At 43.6% G+C, this 13,060-nt stretch overlaps 1 protein-coding gene across 1 annotated transcript in view; it reads right to left on the bottom strand.

Annotated features, from left to right (window-relative positions):
* The window catches only part of LRPPRC (leucine rich pentatricopeptide repeat containing), a 334,390-nt gene that overhangs the window by 35,830 nt on the left and 285,500 nt on the right, over nucleotides 1-13,060 (bottom strand). Inside the window, exon 32 of the mRNA XM_075339187.1 lies at nucleotides 9,571-9,775. Within this exon, the coding sequence (XP_075195302.1) occupies nucleotides 9,571-9,775 (205 nt within the window). The remainder of the gene's footprint in view (nucleotides 1-9,570; nucleotides 9,776-13,060) is intronic.

The raw sequence follows: 13,060 nt of genomic DNA on the forward strand, positions 1-13,060 counted from the left end.
GGTTCTGTATTTATATTTATTTTTTTTTCACATGGGAGCCTATGAAAAACGGATCCGTTAAAGGGAACCTGTAACCAAATGTGGTGACTATAAGCTGCGGCCATCACCAGTGAACTCTTATATACAGCATTCTAACATCCTGTATATAAGAGCCCAGGCCACTGTATATAATGTAAAAATGACCTTAATAATACTCACATAAATGGTGGTCCTGTCCAATGGGTGTCGCTGCTGTCCGGTCAGGCGCCACCTCTCTGCTGTGATCCCGGTCCTCCTTCTACCCAGCCCATTGTGAATGACATGTCTAGATCATCCACACAAGCCGACATTGCGCTCCTGCGCAGGCACACTTCTCTGTCTTGCTGAGGGCAGATCAAAATACTGTAATGCGCAGGCGCGAGGAAAAGTGACAGACCGCCCGGACATGCGCACTACAATACTGTAATCTGCAATCGGCAGGGAAGAGGGAAGTGCGCCTGCGCAGGAGTGCAATGCCGACCTGTGTGGATGACGTAGGACGCATCATGCACACGGGCCTCAGAAGAAGGACGGCGATCGCAGTAGAAAGGAAGCGCCGGACCGGAGATCAGTGACACCCATCGGACTGAACCGTCCCCTAAATAAGTATAATACGTGTGTTTTTACGTTATACAGAGCAACTTGGGCTCTTATATACGGTATTCTCTAATTATGTATATAAGAAGTAACCCTATAAACAAATAGCCAGTACACAATTGATCATAATAAAAACAGGTTTTATTAATGAATGACTAAAAATATATATGATTAAAAGTGCAATTTTGCACGGAAAAGTAGCACGACAGGGGACAGGAGTAATTTAACAACGTCACAAGAATATATCACAAAAAATTAATATGTAAATGGTTCCATCATAAATATTCTAGAAGATGTAGATGTATTTGTATTTAATGGACAGGGCAATGTATTTATGTCAAAAGGTAAATAAATATAGGAGCAGCACAGGATTGCACAGATGCAGTGTAAAGTAACAATAAATATAAAAATAGGATAAATATAATAAATAGTCACATACACTAGGTAAAGTGCTGGACTATAGTGCAAATTATCAATAATATATATAATATATATAAATCCAAGTGGATAGAGATATATATATATATATATATATATATATATATATATATATATATATATACACACACATACATATATATATACACATACATATATATATACATATATATATATACACACATACATATATATATATATATACACATACATATATATATACACATACATATATATATACATATATATATATACACACATACATATATATATATATACACATACATATATATATATATATATAGGTAGTAAGGTGCAATCAAGTAGTGCAAAAATCATGAGCTCATGTCCAATGCTGGTACATAGTAAATGTGGTGGGGAATGATAAGGGGTCAATACCCAGGCATAAGATCAGATAGATAGATCAGATATAATGAAGAGGTGATGAGAAGGATCTACCTGTAGACATGTCCCGCTGCCGTGCCGACGGCAAACCAACACGTGTTTCGGCACGTGGCCTTCTTCAGGGTGGTGTGGTGATTATGTATATAAGAGCTCAGTGGTGGTGGACGCAGCTTATAGGGGCCAAATCTGGTGACAGGTTCCCTTTAACTGATAGCCATTTAGCCATCCATTTTTCTTGCATTTGTGACGGATCTGTTTTTTGCTTACCAGATCGCTTTCAAATGAAAGATAAATAGCAATCAGTAAAACAGATCAATTTTCCATAGACTCCTATGTAACAAAAAATGAATCCTTCAAAAATATAAAAAGACATAAAAATAGATAAATAAATCGAGATAAAAAAAAAAAAAAAATAAAGACAAAAGTTGTATTTGCAGAACTTTTTTTGCCCACAGATTGCTGCTGGATCCGTAATAATGGAAGATTAGTGGACATGTGAACTCGGCCTAATGATCGGTACCGTGCACACATCCTTTTCTAATTACTAGGGTGGATGCACAGTACCTGTGCGGGAGACCTGACAAGCTCCTGCCTACTTCCATATCTGAAGTGCCAATGATTGGAAAGTGAAACCTGCTAGATAACCCCTTTCGTACAGGGAACCGGTCACCACTTTTTTGGCGTATAAACTGCGTCCACCACCAGTGAGCTCTTATATACAGCATTCTAACATACTGTATATAAGAGCCCAGGCCGCTGTGAGAACATAAACACTTTATAATACTTACCTAACGGTTGTGCGGTGGGCCATATGGGCGTCCGTTCTCCGGTGCAGCGCATCCTCTTTTGGCCATCTTCGTCCTTCTTCTGATGCCTATGTGCATGATGCGTGTATGTCATATACACTCACCGGTCCTGCGCATGCGCACTACAAAACTTTGATCTGCCCTGCCCAGGACCTGAACGCCGGCGAGTGTGTACGAGTCGGGCGCGTCATGCACCGCAGCTAGAGAAGGAGGACGAAGATGGCCAGCACGGTGGCTCAGTGGTTAGCACTGTAGTCTTGCAGCGCTGGGGTCCTGGGTTCAAATCCCACCAAGGACACCATCTGCAAGGAGTTGGTATGTTCTCCCAGTGTTTGCGTGGGTTTCCTCCGGGTACTCCGGTTTCCTCTCACACTCCAAAGACATACAGATAGGGACTCTAGATTGTGAGCCCCAATGGGGACAGTGTTCCTGATGTATGCAAAGCGCTGCGGAATTAATAGCGCTATATAAATGAATAAAATGATTATTATTATAATTATGGCCGAAAGAGGCGGCGCCGGCACCGGAGAACGGAGACATGGCCCACTGCACGACCGTTAGGTATTATAAAGTATTTTTTATGTTATACCCCCGGCCTGCGCTCTTATATACAGCATGTTAGAATGCTGTATATAAGAGCCCGGTGGTGGTGGCCGCAGCTTATAGGCTACAAAAAGTGGTGACCGGTTCCCTTTAAAGTATGCAATTCCAAAAACAGCCTATGGACAGGTGAGGGCACCGTTTAGGAGAAAAAGAAAACACCTTTGTTTTCTGAACTGCTCCTTTAAGAAAAAAAAATGGGGCACAATGCTGCTTAATGGAGAAAGACCCTAACATTGCCTTTCATTTGGCGTTAAAATGACGAGCTAAGTAAGAAGGTTAAAACTATAGATGCAAAAAAAAAAAAAAAACCCCAAAACATTAATGTTCAATATTCAATAATTTATGTAGGAAATCTATGACTATTTCTGGTAATACTGGATAAAATATTTAGCGCCTGCACTTTCCTGCACAACTGTCCGGCTTCATTCACAAACTGATAATAAATATAATTTGTCTGCGGCACTTTCCATTTTATCCGGCGAGGACTGTGCTAATAATTTAATATGTTTACAACAGGGGGGTGTATATATATGCGTGCAGCAAGCGCGCCGTCTGCATAACGTGGGATGACAACTCCATTTGGCAATGGCCCGGCTCTGCTCTCAGCCGCTCTACCTGCTCGTATGATGAGGCCATGCAAGAATGGTTTGAGAGGAAAGTGATTCTGCACCTCGTAAATATAGTCGGCACTAGAACGCGTCGTGGCGTTCCTGTACTTACTGCAAGGACTTTTAAGATTACCTTGTGGCTTTTAATATAATGTTATATATTATTACTACTCAATTAAAGTAAAGGGCATTGAACAAGAAAATTAGTTATTTCAACGACCGAACCGCTGCTCAGTAACCCTTTATATGCAACACATCTACGGGAAAAGCTGAGCTGGTTACAGCAGACTCAACATTGCAATTGCAGCACCAAGATGGAAAAGTGGTGGAACGATGGAAATCACACAATCTATGGACAGGTCACCGATACGCAAAGGATGCAAAAATGGAAACATTTTCAAAACATCTCAATTTACTCAGTATCGACTATGAGCACCATGTGCAGAAATCCCCGCACTTACAGCCAATGGTCGTCTGAAGAACAATCTAACTAACTGAATGCACTTGGGCAAATCATCAAAATCCGCTGCTGGCAGTTCCCTTTGACAAATGTCGACCAATCATGTCCCAGATGTGCTCGATGGGAGACGAGGCCAGAGATGTTACAGGCAACAAATAACATGTTTAGGCCACATAGGCTGCTCACAATAGCACAACACTTGTGACTTGTCTAATGAAATTGCTGGGGAATAGCTGCAAAGTGATGTCAGCTGTAAAGAGAGAGTGATTTCTGTGCCATCTCCTGTACTAAGTGATAGAGGAGGTGAGCAACGTCAGAAGCGAGGAGAGAGTGATTTCGGTGCCATCCCCTGCACTAAAATGAGAGCAGAGAAGGTAAGTAGTGTTAAAAGCGAGGACAAAGATTTCTGTGCCATCTCCTGCACTGAATTGATAGCAGAGATGAGCAATGTCAGAAGTGAGGAGAGTGTGATTTCTGTGCCATCTCCTGCACTGAAGTGATAGAAGAGGAGGTGAGCAATGTCAGAAGTGAGGAGAGCGTGATTTCTGTGCCATCTCCTGCACTGAAGTGATAGAAGAGGAGGTGAGCAATGTCAGAAGTGAGGGGAGCGTGATTTCTGTGCCATCTCCTGCACTGAAGTAATAGCAGAAGAGGTGAGCAATGTCAGAAGTGAGGAGAGTGTGATTTCTGTGCCATCTCCTGCACTGAAGTGATAGAAGAGGAGGTGAGCAATGTCAGAAGTGAGGAGAGCGTGATTTCTGTGCCATCTCCTGCACTGAAGTAATAGCAGAAGAGGTGAGCAATGTCAGAAGTGAGGAGAGTGTGATTTCTGTGCCATCTCCTGCACTGAAGTGATAGAAGAGGAGGTGAGCAATGTCAGAAGTGAGGAGAGCGTGATTTCTGTGCCATCTCCTGCACTGAAGTAATAGCAGAAGAGGTGAGCAATGTCAGAAGTGAGGAGAGTGTGATTTCTGTGCCATCTCCTGCACTGAAGTGATAGAAGAGGAGGTGAGCAATGTCAGAAGTAAGGAGAGCGTGATTTCTGTGCCATCTCCTGCACTGAAGTGATAGAAGAGGAGGTGAGCAATGTCAGAAGTGAGGAGAGCGTGATTTCTGTGCCATCTCCTGCACTGAAGTAATAGCAGAAGAGGTGAGCAATGTCAGAAGTGAGGAGAGCGTGATTTCTGTGCCATCTCCTGCACTGAAGTAATAGCAGAAGAAGAGGTGAGCAATGTCAGAAGTGAGGAGAGTGTGATTTCTGTGCCATCTCCTGCACTGAAGTGATAGAAGAGGAGGTGAGCAATGTCAGAAGTGAGGAGAGCGTGATTTCTGTGCCAGCTCCTGCACTGAAGTAATAGCAGAAGAGGTGAGCAATGTCAGAAGTGAGGAGAGTGTGATTTCTGTGCCATCTCCTGCACTGAAGTGATAGAAGAGGAGGTGAGCAATGTGAGAAGCGAGGAGAGAGTGATTTCTGTGCCATCTCCTGCACTGAAGTGATAGAAGAGGAGGTGAGCAATGTGAGAAGCGAGGAGAGAGTGATTTCTGTGCCATCTCATATACTGAAGTAATAGCAGAAGAGATGAGCAAAGTCAGAAGGGTAATACTAGAGGTTCACCTTCAGCCAGTGCCGTCAGACATAGGAGTGGCATTACCCTAAAAAAGTAGGTCAGACAGTGCACAGAGGCATTTAGTCCCAGCATTGGTGCACAGAGTACCTTCATCTACATATCACAATTAGGCTATGTGCCCACAGGACAATGTACCCGCAGATTTTGCCGTGGAAAACCTGCGGATTTATCTGAATTTTCTAGATAAATCCGCAGGTTTTAGCAAGTACAGACACTCCCCATGTTATCCTATGGGACATGGGGAGTGTGTGTCCATGCTGCGGTATGTGCAGCTGCGGAATATGCTGTAGATGTCCCGCAGCCGCACACAACTGCATGTCAATTATTCCTGCAGAATTACCTGTGGATGTCCTGCCTCTCCACTATGGAGATAGAGGCCGGGACTTCTGCAGGTAAGTCGCATGAATGTCCACAGGTTTACCGCAGACATTTCGCTGGAATCCTGCAGCTATGTACAGCTGTGGATTCCGGGGGATCAGCTGCTGCGGGAAACCTGCGGACATACCCGCGTTTACAGAGTCCTGTGGGCACATAGCCTAAAGTTGTTTTTGGGGGCAACAAAAAGAACAGAATTAAAAATATAAGAAGACTGGTTTTTTTTCTTATTATTGCACCAGCTACCTCTATAAGGACAATTTACCTCGACATTTCCTTCTACACTCCTTAAAGGGGGATTTAGATTGTGAACCCCAATGGCGACAGTGACGCTAATGGAAAGCGTAGCGGAATTAATAAGGTTAGAAAGATATATTTTGAATACCGTAGATCTAACCGTTCAACCCTATGATATGCAACTGCAAATACTTTATATTCTGCATAACTGTTCCCTAATATCTTCTTCATGTAAACTATATATCACCTGACCTTGGTTACTGCCACATCTGTTAAAAGACAGGAAAAAAAAAAAAAGATGGTAGGTGGTAGCGAGAGGAAGGGAACAAGGGAATGCTTTCAATTACTGCCGGGTCTTCATTATAGGACTCCATTTAGTATTGTCACAGCAATTTTGTTGACAAGTATCCCTGTCTATCAATCTATACCGGCAGAGAAAATTAGGAGATCAGTTTCTATTACAGGAAAAACCATACATTATTAGACAGCCCAAAAAAAAGCAAACCTCAAAGCAAGTCTGAGTAGTGGAGATCTCTTCCTGGATGACTATTCCCTGGTTGTACAATCCAAGGATCCAATTTGATTGACAGATTAGAGATCTTATAGAGATCTAGGCAGTAGAGCAATGCACTCTGGCAATCAGTTAACCCCTTCAGCCCCGGGGCACTTTCCGTTTTTGCGTTTTTTGTTTATTTGTTCCACTTCTTCCGAGAGCCGTAACTTTCAATCTTGCCATATGAGGGCTTGTTTTTTTGCGGGACAAGTTGTACTTTTAAATGAAACCATACGTTTTACCATATGGTGTACTGGAAAACAGCAAAAAAAATTCCAAGTGTGGAAAAACTGCAATAAAAGTGTGATGGCACAATAGTTTTTGGGATGTTTTATTCACGGTGTTCACTATATGGTAAAACTGATGTGTGGGTGTGATGCCTGAGGTTGGTGCGAGTTTGTAGACACCAAACATGTATAGGTTTATTTGTATCTAAGGGGTTAAAAAAAATTCACAAGCTTGTCCAATAAAAGTGGCGCACGTTTTGCGCCATTTTCCAAAAACCGTAGAGTTCTCATTTTATGGGATCTATGGCACAGTGACGGCTTATTTTTTGCGTCTCGAGCTGTCGTTTCTAATGGTAGCATTTTTGCGCAGATGCTACGTTTTGATCGCTTGTTATTGCATTTTGCGTAAAACTTGTGGCGACCAAAAAACGTAATTTTGGCGTTTGGAATTTTTTTGCCACTACGCCGTTTACCAATTAGATTAATTGATTTTATATTTTGATAGATCGGGCATTTCTGAACGCGGCGATACCAAATATGTGTATATTTATTTATTTTTTAACCCTTTAATTTTCAATGGGGGGAAAGGTGGGTGATTTGAACTTTTAGGTGTTTTTTTTTTATAACTTTTTTTAACTTTTTTTTTATTTTACTAGTCCCCCTAGGGGGCTATAGCGATCAGCAATCCGATCGCTCTTATCTATCTGCTGATCACAGCTATACAGCTGTAAACAGAAGATTCAGTCACTTCCTGTTTCTCTCTGCTCCCGGCCGAGGGAAAACGAAAGTGAAACTTCATAGCTGCAGGCGTCATCACATGACCCTGTGCTACGATGGCAACCACCGAAAGTCACGTGATCACTCACGTGACTTCCAGTGGGGGCGGCGGTGGCAAGTGAAAATCTTCACCGCGCGTATATACATCTCCCTACCAGACTTTGGCAGCGAGATGTAAAGGGTTAATGTTACGGGTGGAATGCGATTCCACTCGTAACATGTAGGCACACATGTCAGCTGTTAAAACAGCTGATATGTGTGCCGATCCACGCCGCCTGCCTGCAGCAGGGGGCGGGGCTTAATGGGACACGCTCCATGACGGATATATCCATCCATGGTCGTGAAGGGGTTAAAGGGAACTGGTTACCAGGATTTTGCTCTATAAGCTGCGGCCACCACCAGTGAGCTCCTATACTGTATATAATTACTATAGCGCCATCTATTCCATGGCGCTTTACATGTGAAAGAACCCAGGCCGCTCTGTAAAATGTAAAAAAGACCATTATTATATTCACCTAGGAGGTGGTGCAGTCCGATGGAAGTCACTGGTCTCGGGTGAGCGCCTCTTCTATCCTTTGCAGTCGCCATCCTCCTCTGTTCCGTGTGGATGACGCATGCTACATCATCCACACAGAGGTCTCCATTGCGCTCCTGTACATGTGCACTTTGCTCTGTCCTGCTGAGGAAGATCCATGTATTGTAATGCGCATGTGCCAGCGGTCTTTGACCTTTCCCCACGCATGCACATTACAATACTTTGCTATGCCCTCAGCAGGACAGAGCAAAGTGTGCATGCGCAGGATCACATTGAAAGCCTCTGTGTGGATAACGAAGGATGAGTCATCTACACAGAGCTATGAAGGAGAACAGCGATCGCAAGAAGAGAGGAGGCACCGGACTGAGACCAATAACGCCCACTGGATCGGACTGCCACCTAGGTGAGTATTATAAAAGGTATCTTAAAGGTGTATAAGCTGCGGCCACCACCACCGGGCTCTTAAATACAACATTCTAACATGCTGTATATAAGAGCCCAGGCCGCTGTGAGAACAGAAAAAACACTTTATAATACTTACCTAACGGTTGCTCGGTTGGCCAGATGGGAGTCTCTGTTCTCCGGTGCCGGCGCCGCCTCTTTCGGCAATCTTCGTCCTCCTTCTCTAGCCGCGGTGCATGACGCGTCTGACGTCATCCACACTCGCCGGCATTCAGGTCCTGAGCAGGGCAGATCAAAATATTGTAGTGCGCCTGCGCAGGATCGGCGTGTGTGTATGACATAGAATGCGTCATGCACACAGGGGTCAGAAGGAGGAGGAAGATGGCCGAAAGAGGCGGCGCCGGCACCGAAGGACGAAGACGCCCATCTGGCCAACCGAACGACCGTTATGTAAGTATTATAAAGTGGTTTTTATGTTCAATACAGTGGCCTGGGCTATTATATACAGCATGTTAGAATGCTGTATATAAGAGCCCACGGGTGGTGGCCGCAGCTTATAGTCGCCAAAAAAGTGGTGACAGGTTCCATTTAACAAGAGAAATCATCTCTAGTGCCACCTGGTGGCTACTATATGAAACAGTTACAGGACAGCCCTTAGGGGGCACTAGAGATGAATTTTTTTTTTTTTAGATTAGAGCCAACTTTATACAACTTTTAGTAATAACAGGTTTGACTACAGGAGGTTTGAGATTTTCTGTGTGCCAAAGGGTCTTGTTAAGTGACCAAAGGCCGCATTCTGATAAAGTTTATTTACAACTTTACATTTTTCTTTTACAACAGTAAAAAGCATAAAAGACTAAGATCTTGTACAACGCAGGTCCAAACAATGCAATGCACTTACTTTTTCAGATGGGCCAAAACCACACAGGTGTCCAGACTCTCCGGCAGCGCTCGAGCGGGCATTTCATGGTGCTGAGTTAACTCCTTTATCTTTTGAAGGCCTGGCACGTCTCCATTCAGCGCAAGAGCATTGACAAGTCTGTTTAATGAGGGTCGCATGGGCACGCTGCCATTTTCCAGCATTGTCTGCAGAGTGACTAGTGCATCTATTGAAGGGGAAAAGAACGGCACAAAGATAAAAAAAAAAATAATAAAATGCTGGAGTAATCACAGATCACAAGGACCGCAAAACAGAAGAGACAAGCGGACGAGTGATTAGAATTTACTCTGTTGTTTGTCATATTAGCGACTTGCAGAAAAATGTCGTGTGTGCTCGAGATTAGAACTTAATGATGGAACTGGCAGAGCATGGGGCGCGCTGCTGAGGAAGCAATATGGCATTTCTAGTCCCCCCTCTTCCCCCAACACCAAGCCTCTGATAGCATTTGACAAAGTCACAGCACAAAAGCAGCGATGCACTCCATGTCAATGGAAAGCCGCTTTTCGCCCAGTAATAATGTATTCCTGGCAGATGCTGGAGGCGCACTTTGAAATCGAAAAGCACAAATGGCAATCCGGGTGCCAGATAAATTGTATTAATGGCCGGTTCATATTTATGTGAAAACACAAAATAATGGATCTGCGTTATGATAAACAGCTATCACTTTCAAAAATGTTTAGAAATGATATAGCGACGGCGGAGGCGGCCATCGGAGGAGAACACTTCATTATCCGCCAGCGCTTGCATCAAAGCAAATACATTAACCAGGCCGTTCCCCGGTAAATGCCGTTCGCACGTTTCTGACTTCTGCGGAGTGTCACGGATTTAGCAGTAACCTGTAATAAATACGCAAAATATGGAGCAGCTGAGCTAAACCGCAAAAAGAGTAGAAAAGAAAAAATCAACTTCCAATGTGTGACCCGGTTATCTGGTGTAAATGGGGGTCTTCTCCTGAATCAGGCATCATTTTTCTTTTGTTCCGGGTCATCTCTGATCCAGAGTTATAGTCCCTTCTCCCGTGTAAATAAAGGCCCTGTCACACACTATGATCTAGATCACACCTGCCCCCCGTCGTTTGTGCGTCACGGGCAATTCGTTGCCGGTGGCGCACAATGTCGTTAACCACCGTCACACACACTTACCTCCCAGGCGACGTCGCTGTGGGCGGCGAACATCCTCTTCCTGAAGGGGGAGGGACGTTCGGCGTCACAGCGACGTCACACAGCGGCCGGCCAATAGAAGCGGAGGGGCGGAGATTAGCGGGACATAACTTCCTGCCCACATCCTTCCTTCTGCATTGCCGGCGGGACGCAGGTAAGCTCTTTGTCGGTCCCGAGGTGTCACACGGAGCGACGTGTACTGCCTCAGGAACGATGAACAACCGGCACGCAGAAGGAGGGACGACATTATGAAAATGAACGACGTGTCAACGAGCAACGATAAGGTGAGCATTTTTGCTCGTTAACAGTCGTTCGGAGGTGTCACGCTACGACATCTCTAACGATGCTGGATGTGCGTCACGAAAACCGTGACCTTACGACATATCGTTAGATGTATCGTAGCGTGTGACGGGGCCTTAAATCTTAGTCGTCTTAGCCAAGTGGGTGTAAACCTTAGTGAGGGTCTTCATGAGGACCACACTCCATTGTAACAAGACAAGATTGTTATACTCAGGTTCTCGAGTCGCGCCCATCCAAGCATCATCCAACTGCTCTGAACGATTAATGAGAAACAAATCTTAGTAAGATTTACACCCAAATGGCTAAGAAGACTATTATTGCTCATTAATCATTAAGAGCAGTTAGATGCTTGGATGGGCGCGACTCAAGAACCTGAGTATAACAATCTTGTCTTGGTACCAATGGGGTGTGGTCCTCATGAAGACTCCCACATAGACATAAGGTTTACGCCCACTTGGCTAAGGAGACTCGCATAGACGTAAGGTTTACGCCTACTTGGCTAAGATGACTAAGATTTATTTATAGGGCAGAAAGAACTAAAATTCAGAATCAGAGACAGTTACAATAGGTAACTATCTCCGCTCCTGAGTTATGGTATTTTCTGCCCTGTAAATAAATCTTACTCCTCTCACCTGGAATTTTGGACTCTTCTTTTATAAACTGCTCCAGGTCTCATATTTGAAGGTGTCTTCTCCCTACAGCAATTTTAAGATTTCTCCACAGGTGTCAATGGGATTTAGATCCGGACTCATTGCTGCCACTTCAGAAGTCTCCAGGGTTTTGTTTCCATCTATTACTGGGGGCTTCTTGAAGTATGTTCGGGGTCATTGTTCTGCTGGAAGACAGATGACCTAAGAGGCAAAGCGAACTTTCTGACACTGGGCTCTGCATTGCAAACCCAAAATCCTTATTGTCAGATATCATCATGCATTGTGCACAGTCAGGCACCCAGTTCCAGAAGCAGCAAAGCGCCTCCAAAACATCTGAGCTTCCACCATATAAGACTGTAGGTATTGTTTTATTTTCTTTGTAAGCGTCATTCAGTTTTTGGTAAACAGTAGAATGATGTGCTTTACCAAAAAGTTGAATCTTGGGCTGCTCTGACCAAAAGACGCTTTACCAGAAGGATTTTGGCTTGCTTTTGGCAAACTGCAGTCTAGTTTTTTTTATGTCAGTGTCAGCAGTGGGGTCCTCCTGGGTCTCCTTCCATACAATAATTTCATTCAAATGTTGATGGATGGTTAGGGCTGATACTAATGCTCCCTCAGCCTGCAGGACAGCTTGAATTTCTTTGGAATTTGATTGGGACTGCTTATCCACCATCCGGACTATCCTGCATTGCAACCTTACATCAATTTTTCTAGGCATCCTCATCCAATAACACATCGCATAATAATAATAATAATAATAATAATAATAATAATAATAATAATAACAACAATAACACATCGCATTAATTTTCTGCGAGAAATACTTAATTTTCTAAAACAAATTTAAAACGGTGCCAACACTTTCAGCCAAGACTGTAGATCAAGTCTGAAACAAGAATTACAAATCGGTGGAAGGTGACATTGCATTATGTATCTAAAAATTATTTATTTTTTTTTAATTTTCACAATTTATTTACAAAAATAGGAAAACTGAACCGCGAAAAAAGTTTAGTAATCCAGTTTCACTTATTTAAAAGGAAACATGCACTTTTCTGTTCAGTAGTGGTGAATATTTTTTGAAGAAGTGACAAAAGGAAAAGCATGTTGGTTGTCACTTATGACATCAGGTGTGTAAAAGAGATGAAGAAGACCCCCCGCTAGGAGATTACCATGCCATACTAGGATATTGATAGGGAATTATCTTAGGGGTACTTCTCACATTGCGAGATTGCTCCCGAGTCACAGGTTTTGTGACGTACCAGTGACCTCATTAGCGATCTCACTGTGTGTGACACTAAGCAGCGACCTGGCCCCTGCTGTGAGATCGCTGATCGTTACACA

This window comes from Anomaloglossus baeobatrachus, chromosome 3 (assembly GCF_048569485.1).
Source record: "Anomaloglossus baeobatrachus isolate aAnoBae1 chromosome 3, aAnoBae1.hap1, whole genome shotgun sequence".
Classification (NCBI taxonomy): domain Eukaryota; kingdom Metazoa; phylum Chordata; class Amphibia; order Anura; family Aromobatidae; genus Anomaloglossus; species Anomaloglossus baeobatrachus.